This window comes from Mitosporidium daphniae, assembly GCF_000760515.2.
Source record: "Mitosporidium daphniae strain UGP3 chromosome Unknown contig-17, whole genome shotgun sequence".
Lineage (NCBI taxonomy): Eukaryota > Fungi > Microsporidia > Mitosporidium > Mitosporidium daphniae.
In genome coordinates, this window is record NW_013546645.1 from 27,356 (window position 1) to 42,051 (window position 14,696).

Genomic DNA, 14,696 nt, shown 5'->3' on the forward strand with positions numbered 1-14,696 from the left:
GGTGATATTCTTGCTTTGTGCAAATTCGAAGGCGTATTTATTTCGCACACAAATGGAGACGTGCTGCCGCTGTTTGAGGCGGTCCTCATCAGACCAATCGTGCTGGCATCCAGTGACGATTTGAGGCTATTTCATGATGCGGTCAGTATTTTTTAAATGGAGTAAACTCAATTAATTTTTGAATTCTTTCTATTGATTTCCCCAACCAATCTGATGAAGCCCCATAATTATAGCTTGAACTTTAAAAAGTTCAGATTGTCAAGGGACCGAAGCGGCATGGAAACGCCGTGCTTAACTGAATTGGTTGCGCTTTTGGCATGTTGGCGTACCCAGGGCGTGGATTGCAGCATATGTGCCTCTCTTGTTAGCGCGCTCACGAGCTGCCGGAGCTCGATAAATGTTGGCGCCCATTTGGACTGATCATTTTTTACTTTAGAAAGCCCAAAGAGCCCCGGACAACACATACCTTGTGGAAAACTTGATCAAGGCACACAGGAAAACCCCGGAATCTTAAATTATTTTTGTCAGTAAAGATTTTTGTAAAATACTTTGTTTCCAGAATTTATGTCCAAATTCGGCCAAAATTATTCGGAAAATATCCTCACCATTGACGATGATGATAGCGAGGATGGTATTTTGACGACCAAAGATGGGCACAAAGAAGACACTGATTTTGGAATTCTTGTCTCAGACGCAAACCTCGACAATGTCCTAAGGATCCTTTCCCACCAAATCGATCTCGAAATTCTATACAAGCACCAGGAAAAGATGCTGCTGCTCAAGTGCATCAAGTATTCAGAAAATCTTCTGGATGTCCTTTCACGACTTGCATATCTTGGTATTTCGGATTGGTTTATTATATTTGTAGAGTGTTTCAACACAGACAGCGGAGAGCTACAAAGACTTTCCGCCAGAGAAACAGATGGTTTCCACTCTTCGCCATCATACAGTAGAAAGCGAAGGTCAGACCGAACAATTCAATATGAGATTCTTTCAGACGGCTCTTTTGTCAAGTTTGGCTTTGATCAATGTGTAACCTTAGGCTTGTATGCCCCATTTGCAAAGAAGAGTTGTTTGCAAATATCCTTGGGCTGAAGAATCATTGCAGGATAAGACATGGGCTGGAATTGTATACACGCGAAGCGTGCATTGCCAAGTGTGGCATCGCCGTGGTATGTCTATTTCAACGCTCAAAGTCCAGGATGTATCGGAAGTGCCCACTTCCTTTTTTGAGAAAAGACAGCGTGTCCTCACCTCAGATATGCAGTTGGCAAAGATCACAACCATGGATAATGAACTCAGGCGCTCAACTAGTCCTCCTACGGTGGACGGCCAAACCGAGGAAAGCAGATTTTATGTGTACAAGAAAATTGTCATCGGGGCCTTTGTCAAGAAGCTGCTTCTGGCCGATGAACATACAAGCCATGATGGATACCAATATTCGTACAAATGGAAGCTGTTCATCAACGGCCCCCCTGAAGTATGCACGGTTTTTAATGGTAGGACAGAGACATCCATCTATTCATTCGCGCGGTGACATTCACAATTGTGGATACCGGGGAGAGTGTGAGAATATTTAGGCCTCCCTTTTTATTGTCAAAATTTGCCATTCAAGAATTGGCTGTTAAAATCGAGATTTTCTTTTTCAACGATTGCCATCCGATGAAGGAGCTCGTTGTCGGCATCGGATTTGAAAAGGCCAAATACTACTCGTATTGCATGGCCTTCCAGAAGGAGCACATCTGCGCCATTGACAGGCGCATTCCGCTTCAGACAAGCGAGGAATATGAGAACATATATTTGTCCCAACTCCACGGGCTCCATGTCGTTGAAAAGAGGGAGGATCATGAAGAGAGTCTCACAAACGAGCTCGAAAATGCGGTTCCGAAAAGGAAAAAAATACTGACGCCTCGAATCCAAGCTATCGACTCTTCTTCGCCCACGTTGCAGGCGCAAGGCTCAAAGACTTGCCCTCCATTGCTGTATTTTAGAAGAGAATCCAAAAACATCACACCATCTGATTTGGATTCCATGCTCAAAATATTGTTTCCTGCGATTTTTCCCTTGTGGGGAGAGTGTTGTAAAGTAAATCCCTATTACTACTATCCAATTGCCGGGTCTTCCAAGGAGTTTCATGACATTTGGAGCATTTATAAAAGAAAATCCGTGTCGTTTATTTGGTCCAAAAATATTTCCCTTGCTGCAAGGATCTACTGGAGGCTAAAAAGCCCCATTCCTCTATCTCAAATCATATCTTGGTCCACTAACCCCGCCATTCAGCTATGTGACATCCGTCCCTATCCACATGCCGATAAAGTTGTTGCTGCTTTGGGGTCGGCGTCTCATTTTTCGCCTTTGCTCTCGAAAGATGTATTTCAAAAGACCTCAAGCAGGGATCATTGGAAGGATATGATATTATCTTTGCAAGGACAGGGTCATTTGACCGACCAAGCGCTGTATTGTCGATATTGCGGCAGACCTTTTCCGCTAAGCCAAGTATCAGGGTCAAACTTGGCCTCTCATTACAAGAGGTGTCCACTGAAGCCTTTGCGAAATGACCTATCCACAATACTGCAAACATCGTCTTCCAATTCACGGCTGAATTTCCCCAGAGAACTGTGGAGGGATGTGGAGTTCCGGCGGTTTTGGCTGGCCCCGGTATTTTTTTCATCCCAAAAGCCTCTGATCTCAAAGAAAGAGTCAATCGATATATGGTGGATTTGGGAGAATTTGCCAAAAAAGCCGCTTGCAACCCTGCCCCGGTTTGGCCTGCTTGAAAAAAGCGACTTTATCCCGATTGGCGTGCTGTTTTCAAAGGTAACATCATGCGGTAATTGCTTACAAATTAGGTACTCGAGCTATTTGTTGAAGAAATGCTTGCACGATCAATATACCAAGCACGCCTGCATACATCGGAAAAAAGCGAGTATCAAGAACGCTGCATAACGCCAATGCATGTGTTTAGGGCAATTTTCAGCCATACCCACCATCTTCACAACCAGTCTCAAAAGAACGACAAGATCGATGGCATTCTGGCCTTGTTTTCAAGTAAATTCAAATAAACCAATCAACCCCTCCCCCTCCCCACTTGAGGCTCAGAACTGCACGGTAATTGTAAATTTTAGCTGCAATGAAAGTTGGTGATTTGAATGAGATGGCCACATCATGGTGACATTAAATTATAAATTGGTGTCCATGCATTTTTAAATATCATGGGACGCCCCCTTTCTCCGATAGATCAAGAGACCGCTACTGTTGAGCCGATTTCTGTTTCTGGAGACGACTTTGAATGCGCACAAGTTGTTTCCAGCCATGCTGAGAGATGCCCAGAGCCCGATGTCGGGGCTGTTGATTTGATATCCGAGGATGTCAATAAAATCATGGATTCGCTAAAGCTCGCCCCCGCTCTTAAAGAAGACCCACTGGCCATCAATGAGCATTTTGATGTCTCCGAGGAAATCTCCGGCCGCACTGAGGAGCCTCATGTTGCCAATGAGGAGAAACCTTTTCTGCCAATTAATAGATCATGTCTTGATGAGGAGTGCGAGGCCTTTTGTAGGCACATCAACTGCATCTTGCCGGTTGAAAAGTTTGCGATCCTCGAAAAAAACAAATATTTACCGTTGAAAGTAAGCAGCTTTTTCGACTCTCTTCGAGATGGAGTTGTTCTGGCATTTCTTTTAAATGCCATCCAGCCAAATATGATCCCCATTTCATCCATTTGTATCGGCATCAAGATATCGAAAATGAAGTCGTCATATAAGGCCCTGCACAATTTGAATGAAAATCTCAGACTTGTCCTAGATGGTGCAAAGAAGATCCGCTCCATTCATCTTGTAAATATCGGTGCCGAGGATATTCAGTCTGGAAACAAGCATCTGATTTTGGGACTTGTTTGGCAGCTGATCCGTCAATGGTATGTGTCCGGTCTCAATAATTTATCCCCGCCTGCTTCAGAAGATAAGATCGCCTCGACATCCCAGAAAGACCTGTCTGCAGAAGGTATTCTGATTCGCTGGATCAATGACATACTTTGTCTTGACCAGCCAATCAGCAACCTCGGTGGCGATATGGCAGATTGCAAAATATACGCAATGCTGTTGGACAAAATCTTTGAAAGCGACCAAAATGGCCAGAAAATTGGCGAACTCGTCGAAAAGGAGCCCAACTATGAGGCCAGAGCAGCCTTGATTACGACTTTGATGTCCTCAAAACTTCCATATGTTCGAGCTGAAGATATCTCCAATCCAAGATTGAATCTATGCATCGTTGCAGATTTGTTCAAGTGCTCCCAATCCGTGGTGAAGAACCATGCTGAGGAAGTCAAGAATAGCCGGGCAGAAATTAGTGGCTGGGAGGCTACTCTTCAAGCGGAACGGTCGTCATATGCTAGCCAACTGGCCAGCCTTTCCGAGCAACATTCAAAGACCATCGAAGAGTTGGAGCAAAAGCTGTCCCAAACGTACACGTTTTTCAATGAGCAGCAACGGGCATGGGAGCAGCAATCGGACTCTGTCGGCATAGCCATAGCAGCATTGGCCACCAGGATCAACCACATTTCCCCCGAGGGCGGAAAAGATCTTCTTCCACTGTCCACCCTGCTTCAAAACAGCTCATCATCTATGGAGCTGATATCATATTGCCAGACACAGCTGGACAGGATTGAAGCCTTTCAAAAGCGATTGCTTGACGATAAGAGCAAGCTTTGTACGACAATTTCCCTCAACAAGCATGCAAATGAATTGATGTCTGCACGCGTGCGCGAGTTTTCGCAAGAGCTTGCCGAGAAAAAGAAAGCTCCTAGTGTGTCTTCAAGGGGCGCAAAATCGCTTTACTTCAAAAGCAAAATTCTTTCCTGGGGATCTGGAGCATCTTCTGCAAGAGGAGTGAGATCGGAATTGAATTAAATTCTATCAGTAAACTTTGCAATGTTAAAGCTAATTAATCGCCGGGCCTTCCAACGCATCATCTCATCATGTGCGCCGTGATGGCACCAAAGTTAACTAAAAACAGGCGCGATAAAATGATGTCACGTGTATTACAAAATGGCTCACTATGTGTGTTACGGTCCGGTCCGATGCTTCTCACCAGTCTTCATCTGAAGATGGCGTCATACCGGGGGCCGAATCATTCATCATTCGCTTTGAGCGATCATCCAGTGCTTGTTTGAGGAGGCTCGCCATAATGTTTGTGGGAGAGGACGGTGCCTGCGATGCACTAGTGCTTGGAGGCGGGGGGCATGCTGGTGCTGCCTTAAGAGACTTGACACCGGCAGACCTGATACTATCCATCAGCGAATCCCTGCTGAAGCCTGACGAGGTTGCAGGCGCTAGAGTGGTGTCAGCTCGCTCCGAATAACCACTGTGTGGCGGAGATCTAGTCCCAGTAGTCATGATGGGCGGTGGGGGTGGTGTACGGGTTTTTTCCATAGGCGGCGGCACAGGAACTTGTCTAGCCACGCTTGGCGCAGGGACTTGTTCAGACACGCTTGGCGTAGAGAGCTTTCTAGGCGCACTTGGCGCAGGTCTGGACGGCTTGGAGGGGGGTGGTAGTTGCGCGGAAGAAGGTTTCGTCTCATTCTCTTCGTGGCCTTGAGCTGTGTTTTTGTTCATAAATTCGTAGATAAATGTCGCAGTTTCCTTGTTCTGGAGCTGTTCCTGAGTGATACCGGCATTGGAAAAGACCGTTTTCCAGTCATCTGGAATGTTTTCCATGCTAAATCCGCTCTCTGGATCAAACCCAACATGGCTCAAGTGTCTATCGAGTGTTAATAAAGCTACAAGTACTTGAATCCAAGCGGTGCGCCGATGCTTGGTCGCTTCGCTGCGCTCGACTTGCTGGAGGGAGCGGGTGCAGACACAGATCTGTCTGCAGGCCTGCCGGTGGCATTTGAGAGCTTTTTGTGCACCAGATCGTAAAATTGGACAGCCTCTGGCGTCTTTGCAAAACAGATGCCGATCATACAATCCTATCGAATTAGCGCGCGTCGCATACATCTCCGGGAAAGGAATGGAAATACGGCAGATCTTGCACATAGTCGACCGAGGTTTTCAACGCAAATTGCCAAAGAACCATCTCCGCCTCCATGTCGACGAGCTTCAGGACCAGCTGTTGCGAGGTAGGCTCCGTTAGCAGAGTCAACGCACCCACCAACGCAACATCGGTCCATGCGTTCGGGTCCGGCTTTGCATAATAAATCTTTACAGCCACAGCAGTATGGATCTACAACACATCAATGGCCGCGGGGACATACCTGGGCAGCGGAGCCTAGGATTCTTTTGATTAGGCCTCTGCACTCCACGGGAATAGACATGTAATTAATTAAAATTACCGAAAATTATTTAATTAAATGGTCAATAATAAAATAGAGGCCAAGCTGAGAGTAGTCTGAATTGGGTTCTTTTCCATCTTGCGATGCAAAAGCTCTCATATTGCACTATCGAGCTACTGCCACAGGTGCTTCCAGCACTGCCAGCAGCAGCGTCGCGGATTTCTCCGGTCGTCCGCTATAGCGACTGGCAGAGTTTTTTTCTGTTGACCTGTTCCGCCTCTCGGCGGAAGCCCTCTCGGGCAAGTTTGCAGGCGATCTCAGACCTTCCCGAGGAGCATAAAACATATGCCCCTCAATTGAGAGCTTCAGCTTGGCAGCACCACAAAAAAATCGCCAAACTTAAAAGCAGGTCTGCAATTTTCGCTTGTGGGAAATTAGGGTTAGAGGGGACCATAAAGTTTAATCTTCAATTTAGCACGTCCAGTTAACCCGTTGTGCCTTCAAAATGGCCACATAGCGGCGGCGAGGGTAACATTCAGCCACATTATAGAGACTTGAGGCGGTCGCGAAAGTAGGACTCAAGTACATTTGCACACTTGTAGTATGGTGTATGTTCCTGATTATATGCACGGCAGTTGTTGAACACCAACATCACGTCTTCGACGAATTCCTCGATACTAACATAATGTCCTGCGAAAATACGTGTCCCAACTGTTTTGAGATCCATCGGTTGTTTAACAATGCTAAGATAGTCGGGCACATCTGAGATTTTCACCGGCTCAAGGAACGGCCATGCTGAGTGATGCGTCTAGAATCAGAAAACAAAATACCTGAAGATCAACCAGCAATGATGCAAGTGCATCCTTGACAGAAAGGGGCCTTTTCAGCGGGTGTTGTCCATCTTCACACGAAGATTGCCACGGCCTCCCGGAAAGTCCTGCAATAGAAGACGGGTCTGCCACCGGAAAAGTGGCAAGCCCCGCATGTCGAACAAACGGTTCAGACGCTTTTCGTTGAATGGCGTTCATAAGTGCCTCGCGCTGGCACCCAATAAGCCGTCGCATGGAGAGGTAATCTACAATTTCTGGGATCAGGCGGCATTCCATCAACGTGCCACCATCATAGTCTTTGATGAGCCCACCCCACACGGTTCTATCCAGCGTTATTTGACGTGAAAAGCCCTGTTTTTTAAAATACCCGACGGCGTAGTTGTCGGCATATGTCAACATAAATGTGATGCAAGGGTAGGTGGTGCGCACCCAGCTTTTCAGGACGCTCATAAGGAATGCACCGTAGCCACGCACCTGCTCGGCAGATGAAATGGCACAAAAAACGATCTCTAGAAACGGGCGGTCAGGCCCGAAACGCCGTAGCGTAATACCGCCAAGTACACTTAGGTTCATGAGCGCGTGTGGAGGAATCTCTTCGCGGACCATCACATAGTCGACGGAAAGAGATGTAGAGGCATCTAACATGTTGTCTTCACAAGGCTTTTCCGATGATGGCCGCAGTAGCTTCTCTGGAGTTGATAGGAGGATGATGCTTTCATGACGCCGGTCATAAATGAGCCGCGCAATGTATTCCCGTGGCATCTTGGGCAACTGCCGCTGGAAGATAATTTTCAGTTGGGTTAAATAAAAAAGACTGGCTCGTGTCTTATCGTTCCGTACCAGGAAACACCCGATGTGTCCCTCGCGATGCATCACATAGGGATCGCTAGTGGACATATTAAAATTAGCCTCCAAGTGTTTAATTTTGTCTGTGTGCAGAATTTAGAAATTTAATTTTTGTCCTTCAACAGCCGCGTAAGCAGACTGCCAGAAACCTCGCGCACCCGCCCATCGGGGCAGTGCCTTAACAATGCAAGGAGAAATGGCCGGAGGGCGTCAATACCAGCCCCCAGCGCCTCCAACCGAAAAAGAAGCGAAATGAGAAAAGGCACAGAGTGCATCCTAAAATTATTTCCAATATTTGCATACCGCTCAGCTGGCAGTGTTGAGAAGGCCAGCACTTGCGGCGCAGTCGATGCATTTTCAATTTCAGTCAACAAAATTTCGATTGCGGCAAGTGCAGAATGTCGTAGTGTGCCATCCATCATTGCCACAAGATTGTCAAGTGCTCTCAAGGCGAGCCGTTCCCTGAACACGCCAATTTTATGACGTGCTGGTGCCAGCGCAAATGTGATACACCGCACCAGCATTGAAAGATATCGATGCAAACAAGTTTTGGAGATCCATTTCCCCAGTATCTCTTCTGAATCAACGACCATCAGATCAAGATTTGTAACGAGTAACTCCTCCTCTCGCTCGGAGGTAGCATCCACAGCGGCTCTAAGTGCTGCTGTGGACGCATCAAAGAGGGCTTCGCCCATATCGCCAGTCAAGGATGGCCCCAAACCATGATCCAACATCCATCTTAGGATTTGCGCGATCTGTGACAGCAACAGCCGTAGAAGGTTAAAAGTGACACTCCGTAAGGGTTCCCCTTGCGACAGTCGTTGAAGGCCATCCATCAGTACGATAAAAAATGCTCCCGTTGTCCCAAGAACGTGACAATGAAGACCGCGTACCAATGCCAATTTGTGTCGATCTTGGTCGCTGGTATTGGTACCCGCAGAGGGGAATCTATGGCCCGCGTTTCTATCGTCTCTATTACCACAAAGCCCATTTTGATCTTCTTTGCTTTTGTCGCCATCATTGCTGGGTCTGTACACCTGTCCGAATTCGTTTAGTAAGCGTTCAAGAGACACAACCAACTCATAAACGATGGGATCATCCACTAGCCTCTGTACAAGATTGAGATGCCATAAAGAAAGTGCTCGGCCCAGTTTCACGGCCGTATTCTCGTTTTCTACCGAAATTTGCAACAAAAAGTCGATCATCGAAGCGACAACTCGTAAGACAGCATCCCTTAGCCGCCTGCTTGCCATCTGCATGGCCGGCGAATAGTTCCGGTGAAGCTCCTCAATGGTCTGCTCTCCCATCTCGCCAAAACCACCTTCGATACAAATAGAGAACAATACGGGAAGCCCTTGGTTAAAGAGGCGCTCGAGAAATTCCCATTCATCCCCAGCCACACGGTCGCCACCAATGGATGTAATGAAAATTTCCCGGAAAACTCGCACCATTTCCAACATCGCATCTGTCCTGAATACATTTGGACATTTCTGGACATTCTTGGATGCGTGGGCTTGTGGTGCCGTCTTTGCGCGGTGTTTTGCTCCAGAAACATGGGTTGTTCTGCAATTTCCTTCGTGTACCTTATCACAAATGGTAAGCCAAGTCTCAAAAACAATACATAATGTCTTCTGTCTCCAAGCACGGCCTTGTATCGTGCTCCCTATAGACGTCACAAACGTTACCAGATTGCCCAGTAATGCTAGGCGCATTTTTTCAGAGCCATTCAACATTACGGGTACGAAAATCTCCTGCAGTATCGTAGAAATCCAGGCGCTCTGCAGGTCCGCAGCATATATGACGAAAATATCGATAATTCCCTCAACGCCGACGAGGACAAGAGCCGATCCGCCATCTGCTTTTGTTTCTGCCGGTAGCCGCCATAGCAATGGAATTAGAATCCGTTCAAAAATGGCTGTCCAATGCGCAGTCCCTTGTCGCTGATGCAAAGATATGGCTCTGAAAAGCATCTGAAATGCACCCTCCCGGACAGGCAGTCGCAGTGAAGCTGCCGCAATTTCTGCCAATGCGCCATAAAGATGCAATTGAAGATCGACTACGGCAGTTTCTTGCGAAATGCCGTCTACCGTCTTTTGGGGGGTGAACTGTACAGCTGTCTGCACTGTCTTGTTATTTGAAGAAGCTCCGGCCTTCGTCTTTGTAGAGCTACTATTTGCAATACGAGAAAGAATTTCATCAGAAACTGTCCAGAGCAATCCCAGCAGCGTAATCTGTGTGTTCAGCTCGATAGTGGGCAAATGTAGTACCAGTGCAATGCTCGAGATCAGCTCGGCACAATGGCCAGCGGCCAGCTTTGAAAGCGCATCGTTTTGAGAGATCGTCGTAAGTAACGGAACAAGCTTGCGCTCAACGAGCGCGCAAAGATACGGCATCTCTAGGACACGAAGTAATAGCGCTTTGATGGCACTAAGCAGGCGGCCCCAGCTGCATGAAATTGACGAGCTGGTGGCAGTTATATGGCAAGCGGATGATGCCACCAATGCAGTTTTTTGATCGATACTGCTATGGCTCATTGCGTTAGGCCCTTCTGTTTGGCTAGCAAAAGAGCCTTCAAGGTCGTCAATGCAACTTTGGGGACCATCATGACAACTGGGTATATTGTTTCCAAAAAGCCTGTTGGTAAGTGCAGGAATGTAGGCTGCATCAATAGGACGACAGGTATCTGTTGAGGCTGGCCATGGGCCTACCCAACAACATTCTTGGCAGCCTTCTCCAGGACCTGCGATATAGCCATCATCTACCAACTGGAATGCGAGGGCAATTGTTGCTGAGAGCATTACTTCATCGTCAACACTCTCCATGACCACGGCGATGACTTCCAAAGCACGAGCAAGACTCGATGGCAAATTTTTGGTCAAATATTCCACCATGGCCGCAAAAAATGAATCTCTCATGTGACCACTGGGATGAGGTATCACCATTTCAACAAAAATGGACCGTGCGAGCAAAATCCAACCATCATCAGCATGCTGCAGTGGCAGCATTGTTCCGAAAATTAATGGCAGCAATACATCCTCAAAAATTACAGATGGTAGCGGAGGTAGAGCACGCAAAGGGCCGGTAGCAGATCCAAAACCCTCTGCGCTGCTAGATTCGCTCAGGAGAGCACCCAGTAAATCTCCTGCGAACGAGACGAAAAAAGAGGGGTGAGAAATGATTTCTGGACGTCCATATATGTGGTCCACAATTTCCCCAAGCTGGCGTGGAACCGTTGCTCCTTCAACTAAGGCTCTTTTGATGGTGAGGTAGAGTATGTGGACCCTCAGCCAGGCCCATGGAGACAGATTGGAATGGGCAATTTCAACTACTTCGAGCACCATATCTGCGCCTGCAAAAAGGGCATCAGAAATGCAAGTGTCAATCCATTTGACCCAAAGTGCCTCAATTTCTGTTTGAGGTCCTGGCGAGCAGAACCCCATCACGCAAAGTGTACGAAAAAGCCTGTTTTCCGCATCACCTACAAAGCCTCTGTCAATCAATGTTGTAGCCAAAGAGGCAGCAGCAGCATAAGAATGCCTGTCGGCAGACGTTGTGGGCCACGAGCACTCCGCAGCCGAAGAGGTCGATTTGCCGGCAACTTTGGGCATGTTGCCGAGCGTTTCAAAGAGCGAAAAGATAATTTGGAGCGCGAGCTGCATATTTGCGTCATCTTCATCGCTGTGATTTGCGCCATCGTTCAAATGCTGTTGGATAAGTGAGATCGTCGCCTGTAGAAGCAAAGCAAAGCTTTCATGTGTCAGAATGGACGGGAAAATATCTGCTAGCAGTTCCAAGGCGAGTCTCGTGTGGTTAGGGTGCGCCGAGGAAAGCCATGTTGAGAGGAGCTCCAACAGGCGTGCAATGCTGCCATGATTATTTGGACTTCCATGCCCATCTGACTTGAGGGACCCGTCAGCGCATTCAGGTGTACTGCGTACCGTTCCAATTGCGCTTTCCGTAGGCACAATCCGCTTTACAGGGGCGTAGTCTAATAAGACCAACCTTAGCAGCGAAAAGTAGTGTTTATCTGCAGGACTGAGCACAGTGCGGTAGTGTTCGGGCGCGAGGAACTTTTCCAATGCAGGTGAGAGCACACCTTCGACCTGGGCGAACAGGGCACTAGATGTTCGAATTAACGTGGCGTAGGAGCCGAGAATTTCTATGAGCAGGGTTAAAGCAAGCTCCAGGTCCAAGCAAAGATCGTGCAGAAAGAGCATGGGATGCCCGCCGCTTCGTAAAGCAAGGTCCTTGAATTAGGATATATACCTACTTTGAGAAAAGCAGTGGCATCTTCCATGTTCAGCAGTGAAACCGCATTTTCCTGTTGGGTATTTGTGTGAGAATTCCCCGTGACTTGGGAACTCTTTTCGACGCGCTCAAAGACAGATGTAGCAAGCTGTCGAATGGAAGCAACGGCAGTATGATGAACCATCTGCACGGAGCTCTTGTTTCCATAAAGGAAAAGAGCAATGGAAAAAAGCAGTCTAAGTTGCTCGCCGTGGATCTGTTCTGAATAGTTTGCAATTAATGGCAACAATGATTGTAGGATCCGCAGTTGGATCTCGGGGACCCCACCGCGCAGTCTCCAAAGCACGTCAACAAGAGCGGCTACTTGGACCTAGGAATGAGCGGTACCCCGTACGTCTGGAACTTGGTGGTGAGCCACAAGCCGCTGCATGGCACTGACCGCTGGCGTTGCTACTTTCGGATTTTCGGTCAGAGCCGCCTGATTCAGAGCGGGATAGAGCTCTAAAAGGTCATTGGTCCCCTTTGGGCCGCTGCCGGCAAATGTGGATCTCTTGGAGCGGGCCATTTCCAAAGCCGTGTGAACGCGCTCCAGAACCTGCGGTGATGCGGAAAAGCATACCTCTCTAAACGGATAAGACGCGCCTTTTTTGCGTGTTTCTAAAAGAATATGCTGAAGGTCACTGGCAAGCGCTCCGAGCAGGGAGCTATTGATCTCCAGCATTCCCACGAAAGTTTAATTACAAATTTGCAATTCAAAAGTCAATGCCAAGGCAATGAAAGATTTGGAAGTTTACTTTTTACGATCATATGGCTGGGGAGCTAGTTGCGCTTGCCGTTGCGAAGCTTCTTCATTTTGAGCGGCTTTGGGGTGCGCTGGCTTCTGAAGATGGCGCACACGCGGGCAACACCGGCATCAACAAGGTCGGCACGGTCAGAATTGGCTAGGATATTTCTTACGGCGCAGATAGACGCTTTTCGTCCACGGACAAGTGAGACAGTTTGGTTGCTCGATTGTGGGAAGCGCTCGAATTTTGATCCGCTCTTTTGGGTCAATAGCAGCTTGCCCTTGGTAGATGCAGCGAGTCCGAAGGAGGATTCGGAAGAAAGGCTGACATACTTTGCAGCATTAAGATTCATCAGGTTCTTCGGGTCTGATGAGAATTCGCATCCGCCGCGGCGGACAACATAGCACGAATTGGCTTTAACAAGCTCCCAGCAAAGGTCTGCAGATATCATGGGTAAAAAAATAGCCCTGCTGCAAAATGCGAGTATTTTCCATCCGGTATTTAATCGGGTGGTTTTGTAAATTACCAAATTAAAATTTAAATTAAATTAAATTCAAGAATTAAATCCAAATTATTCGATTGTTATTCATGTACGGCGCGCCTCCCCATCCGCATCAGCAGCCACATGCGCCCTTCCAGTATGGGGCGCCCCCGCAGTCAGATGCCTTGCATTCCAGCTCGTTTTTGATCCGACCGCACATCGGATCGCCACTTGCCCCCAAGCCCAGCACTGGACTCAAGGTTTTTCTCCGTCGGCTCTATTATAGAGCCTCGGCTTTTATAGAACGTTCGCAGCCATACTATGGGCCCCGCTGGGCACTTTCTGCAATCCTGCTGACACTATTCATGGCGCGGGTAATTATTTCTCAGGGCTGGTATGTGATCGCCTATGGTCTCTGGATTTATTTGTTGAACGCCTTTCTGGCATTCTTGTCGCCAAAATTCGATCCATCTGGCGAACTTGATAACGATGCCGACTTGTCTGACCAGTCTGGCCCGGCGCTTCCAACGGTTTCCTCCTTTGGCATGGATCAGCGTACAGCCGACACAGATGACGACGAATTCCGCCCCTTTGTTAGACGCCTTCCGGAATTTACCTTTTGGCATTCTGTGACGACCGCAATAATCCTTTCTATCTGCATTTCTTTCTTTTCAATATTTGATATCCCCGTCTTCTGGCCCATTCTATTGGTATACTTTATACTGCTCTTTGCAATGACAATGAAAAGGCAAATCAAGCATATGATCAAGTACAAATACATTCCGTTTGATCTCGGTAAGAAGAAATATAACAGTAGCAATAAGACCTCCGGAACGGGCCCCTTTAGTGCATTTTCGCTTGCCAGCTCGCCACAGACCGCATATCAGCCACCGACCAAAGGCAGTCTGACGTCGCCGCTTTCTGCAGCACAGATGCCGCACTATGTGCCGCCGGCCCCCTTTGTCCCGCGGCCTAGCGAGTAGTGGTTTAAATGAAAATTTACAGTTGTAATCAAGCTACCCATTTGTGGCCGTAATCATTAAGCATAGGAGGGAAACGTGGGCCACATCATATGTGGCCAGTGGTGTAGTGCTTAATTTTAAATTCTGAATGCGGCCCGGGTCGCTGTAACTTTGTCTCCTCTTACCCTGTAGAGATGCATATGCACCCGGGGGCATCGTACACCTGCAGCTGGTAAACTTTGTCACATACGACCGGCTTGAGCTCAGTCCAGG

The 14,696-nt window shown here is 47.7% G+C and overlaps 7 protein-coding genes across 7 annotated transcripts; 3 read left to right on the forward strand and 4 right to left on the reverse strand.

The window, feature by feature from the left end:
- Positions 1 to 564: 564 nt before the first annotated feature.
- DI09_17p180 (uncharacterized protein) lies at positions 565 to 2,777 on the forward strand (the record flags this gene model as incomplete). The annotated part of the gene is made up of 4 exons (XM_013383361.1): positions 565 to 1,046; positions 1,144 to 1,499; positions 1,616 to 2,496; positions 2,613 to 2,777. The coding sequence occupies 4 exons, from the start codon at positions 565 to 567 to the stop codon at positions 2,775 to 2,777; spliced, it is 1,884 nt and encodes a 627-aa protein (XP_013238815.1).
- A 435-nt stretch (positions 2,778 to 3,212) lies between these two features.
- On the forward strand, positions 3,213 to 4,907 carry DI09_17p190 (uncharacterized protein; the record flags this gene model as incomplete). Its single annotated transcript, XM_013383362.1, has 1 exon — positions 3,213 to 4,907. One exon carries the CDS (start codon positions 3,213 to 3,215, stop codon positions 4,905 to 4,907), a length of 1,695 nt encoding a protein of 564 aa, XP_013238816.1.
- A 177-nt stretch (positions 4,908 to 5,084) lies between these two features.
- DI09_17p200 (Wiscott-Aldrich syndrome protein) lies at positions 5,085 to 6,169 on the reverse strand (the record flags this gene model as incomplete). The annotated part of the gene is made up of 2 exons (XM_013383363.1): positions 5,085 to 5,938; positions 5,995 to 6,169. 2 exons carry the CDS (start codon positions 6,167 to 6,169, stop codon positions 5,085 to 5,087), a joined length of 1,029 nt encoding a protein of 342 aa, XP_013238817.1.
- Positions 6,170 to 7,050: 881 nt separating this feature from the next.
- On the reverse strand, positions 7,051 to 7,863 carry DI09_17p210 (histone acetyltransferase Gcn5; the record flags this gene model as incomplete). The annotated part of the gene is made up of 1 exon (XM_013383364.1): positions 7,051 to 7,863. The coding sequence occupies one exon, from the start codon at positions 7,861 to 7,863 to the stop codon at positions 7,051 to 7,053; it is 813 nt and encodes a 270-aa protein (XP_013238818.1).
- Positions 7,864 to 8,051: 188 nt separating this feature from the next.
- On the reverse strand, positions 8,052 to 12,916 carry DI09_17p220 (uncharacterized protein; the record flags this gene model as incomplete). The annotated part of the gene is made up of 3 exons (XM_013383365.1): positions 8,052 to 12,106; positions 12,214 to 12,565; positions 12,635 to 12,916. The coding sequence occupies 3 exons, from the start codon at positions 12,914 to 12,916 to the stop codon at positions 8,052 to 8,054; spliced, it is 4,689 nt and encodes a 1,562-aa protein (XP_013238819.1).
- Positions 12,917 to 13,014: 98 nt separating this feature from the next.
- DI09_17p230 (uncharacterized protein) lies at positions 13,015 to 13,431 on the reverse strand (the record flags this gene model as incomplete). Its single annotated transcript, XM_013383366.1, has 1 exon — positions 13,015 to 13,431. The coding sequence occupies one exon, from the start codon at positions 13,429 to 13,431 to the stop codon at positions 13,015 to 13,017; it is 417 nt and encodes a 138-aa protein (XP_013238820.1).
- A 137-nt stretch (positions 13,432 to 13,568) lies between these two features.
- DI09_17p240 (Rer1 protein) lies at positions 13,569 to 14,444 on the forward strand (the record flags this gene model as incomplete). The annotated part of the gene is made up of 1 exon (XM_013383367.1): positions 13,569 to 14,444. The coding sequence occupies one exon, from the start codon at positions 13,569 to 13,571 to the stop codon at positions 14,442 to 14,444; it is 876 nt and encodes a 291-aa protein (XP_013238821.1).
- Between the last annotated feature and the right edge of the window lie 252 nt (positions 14,445 to 14,696).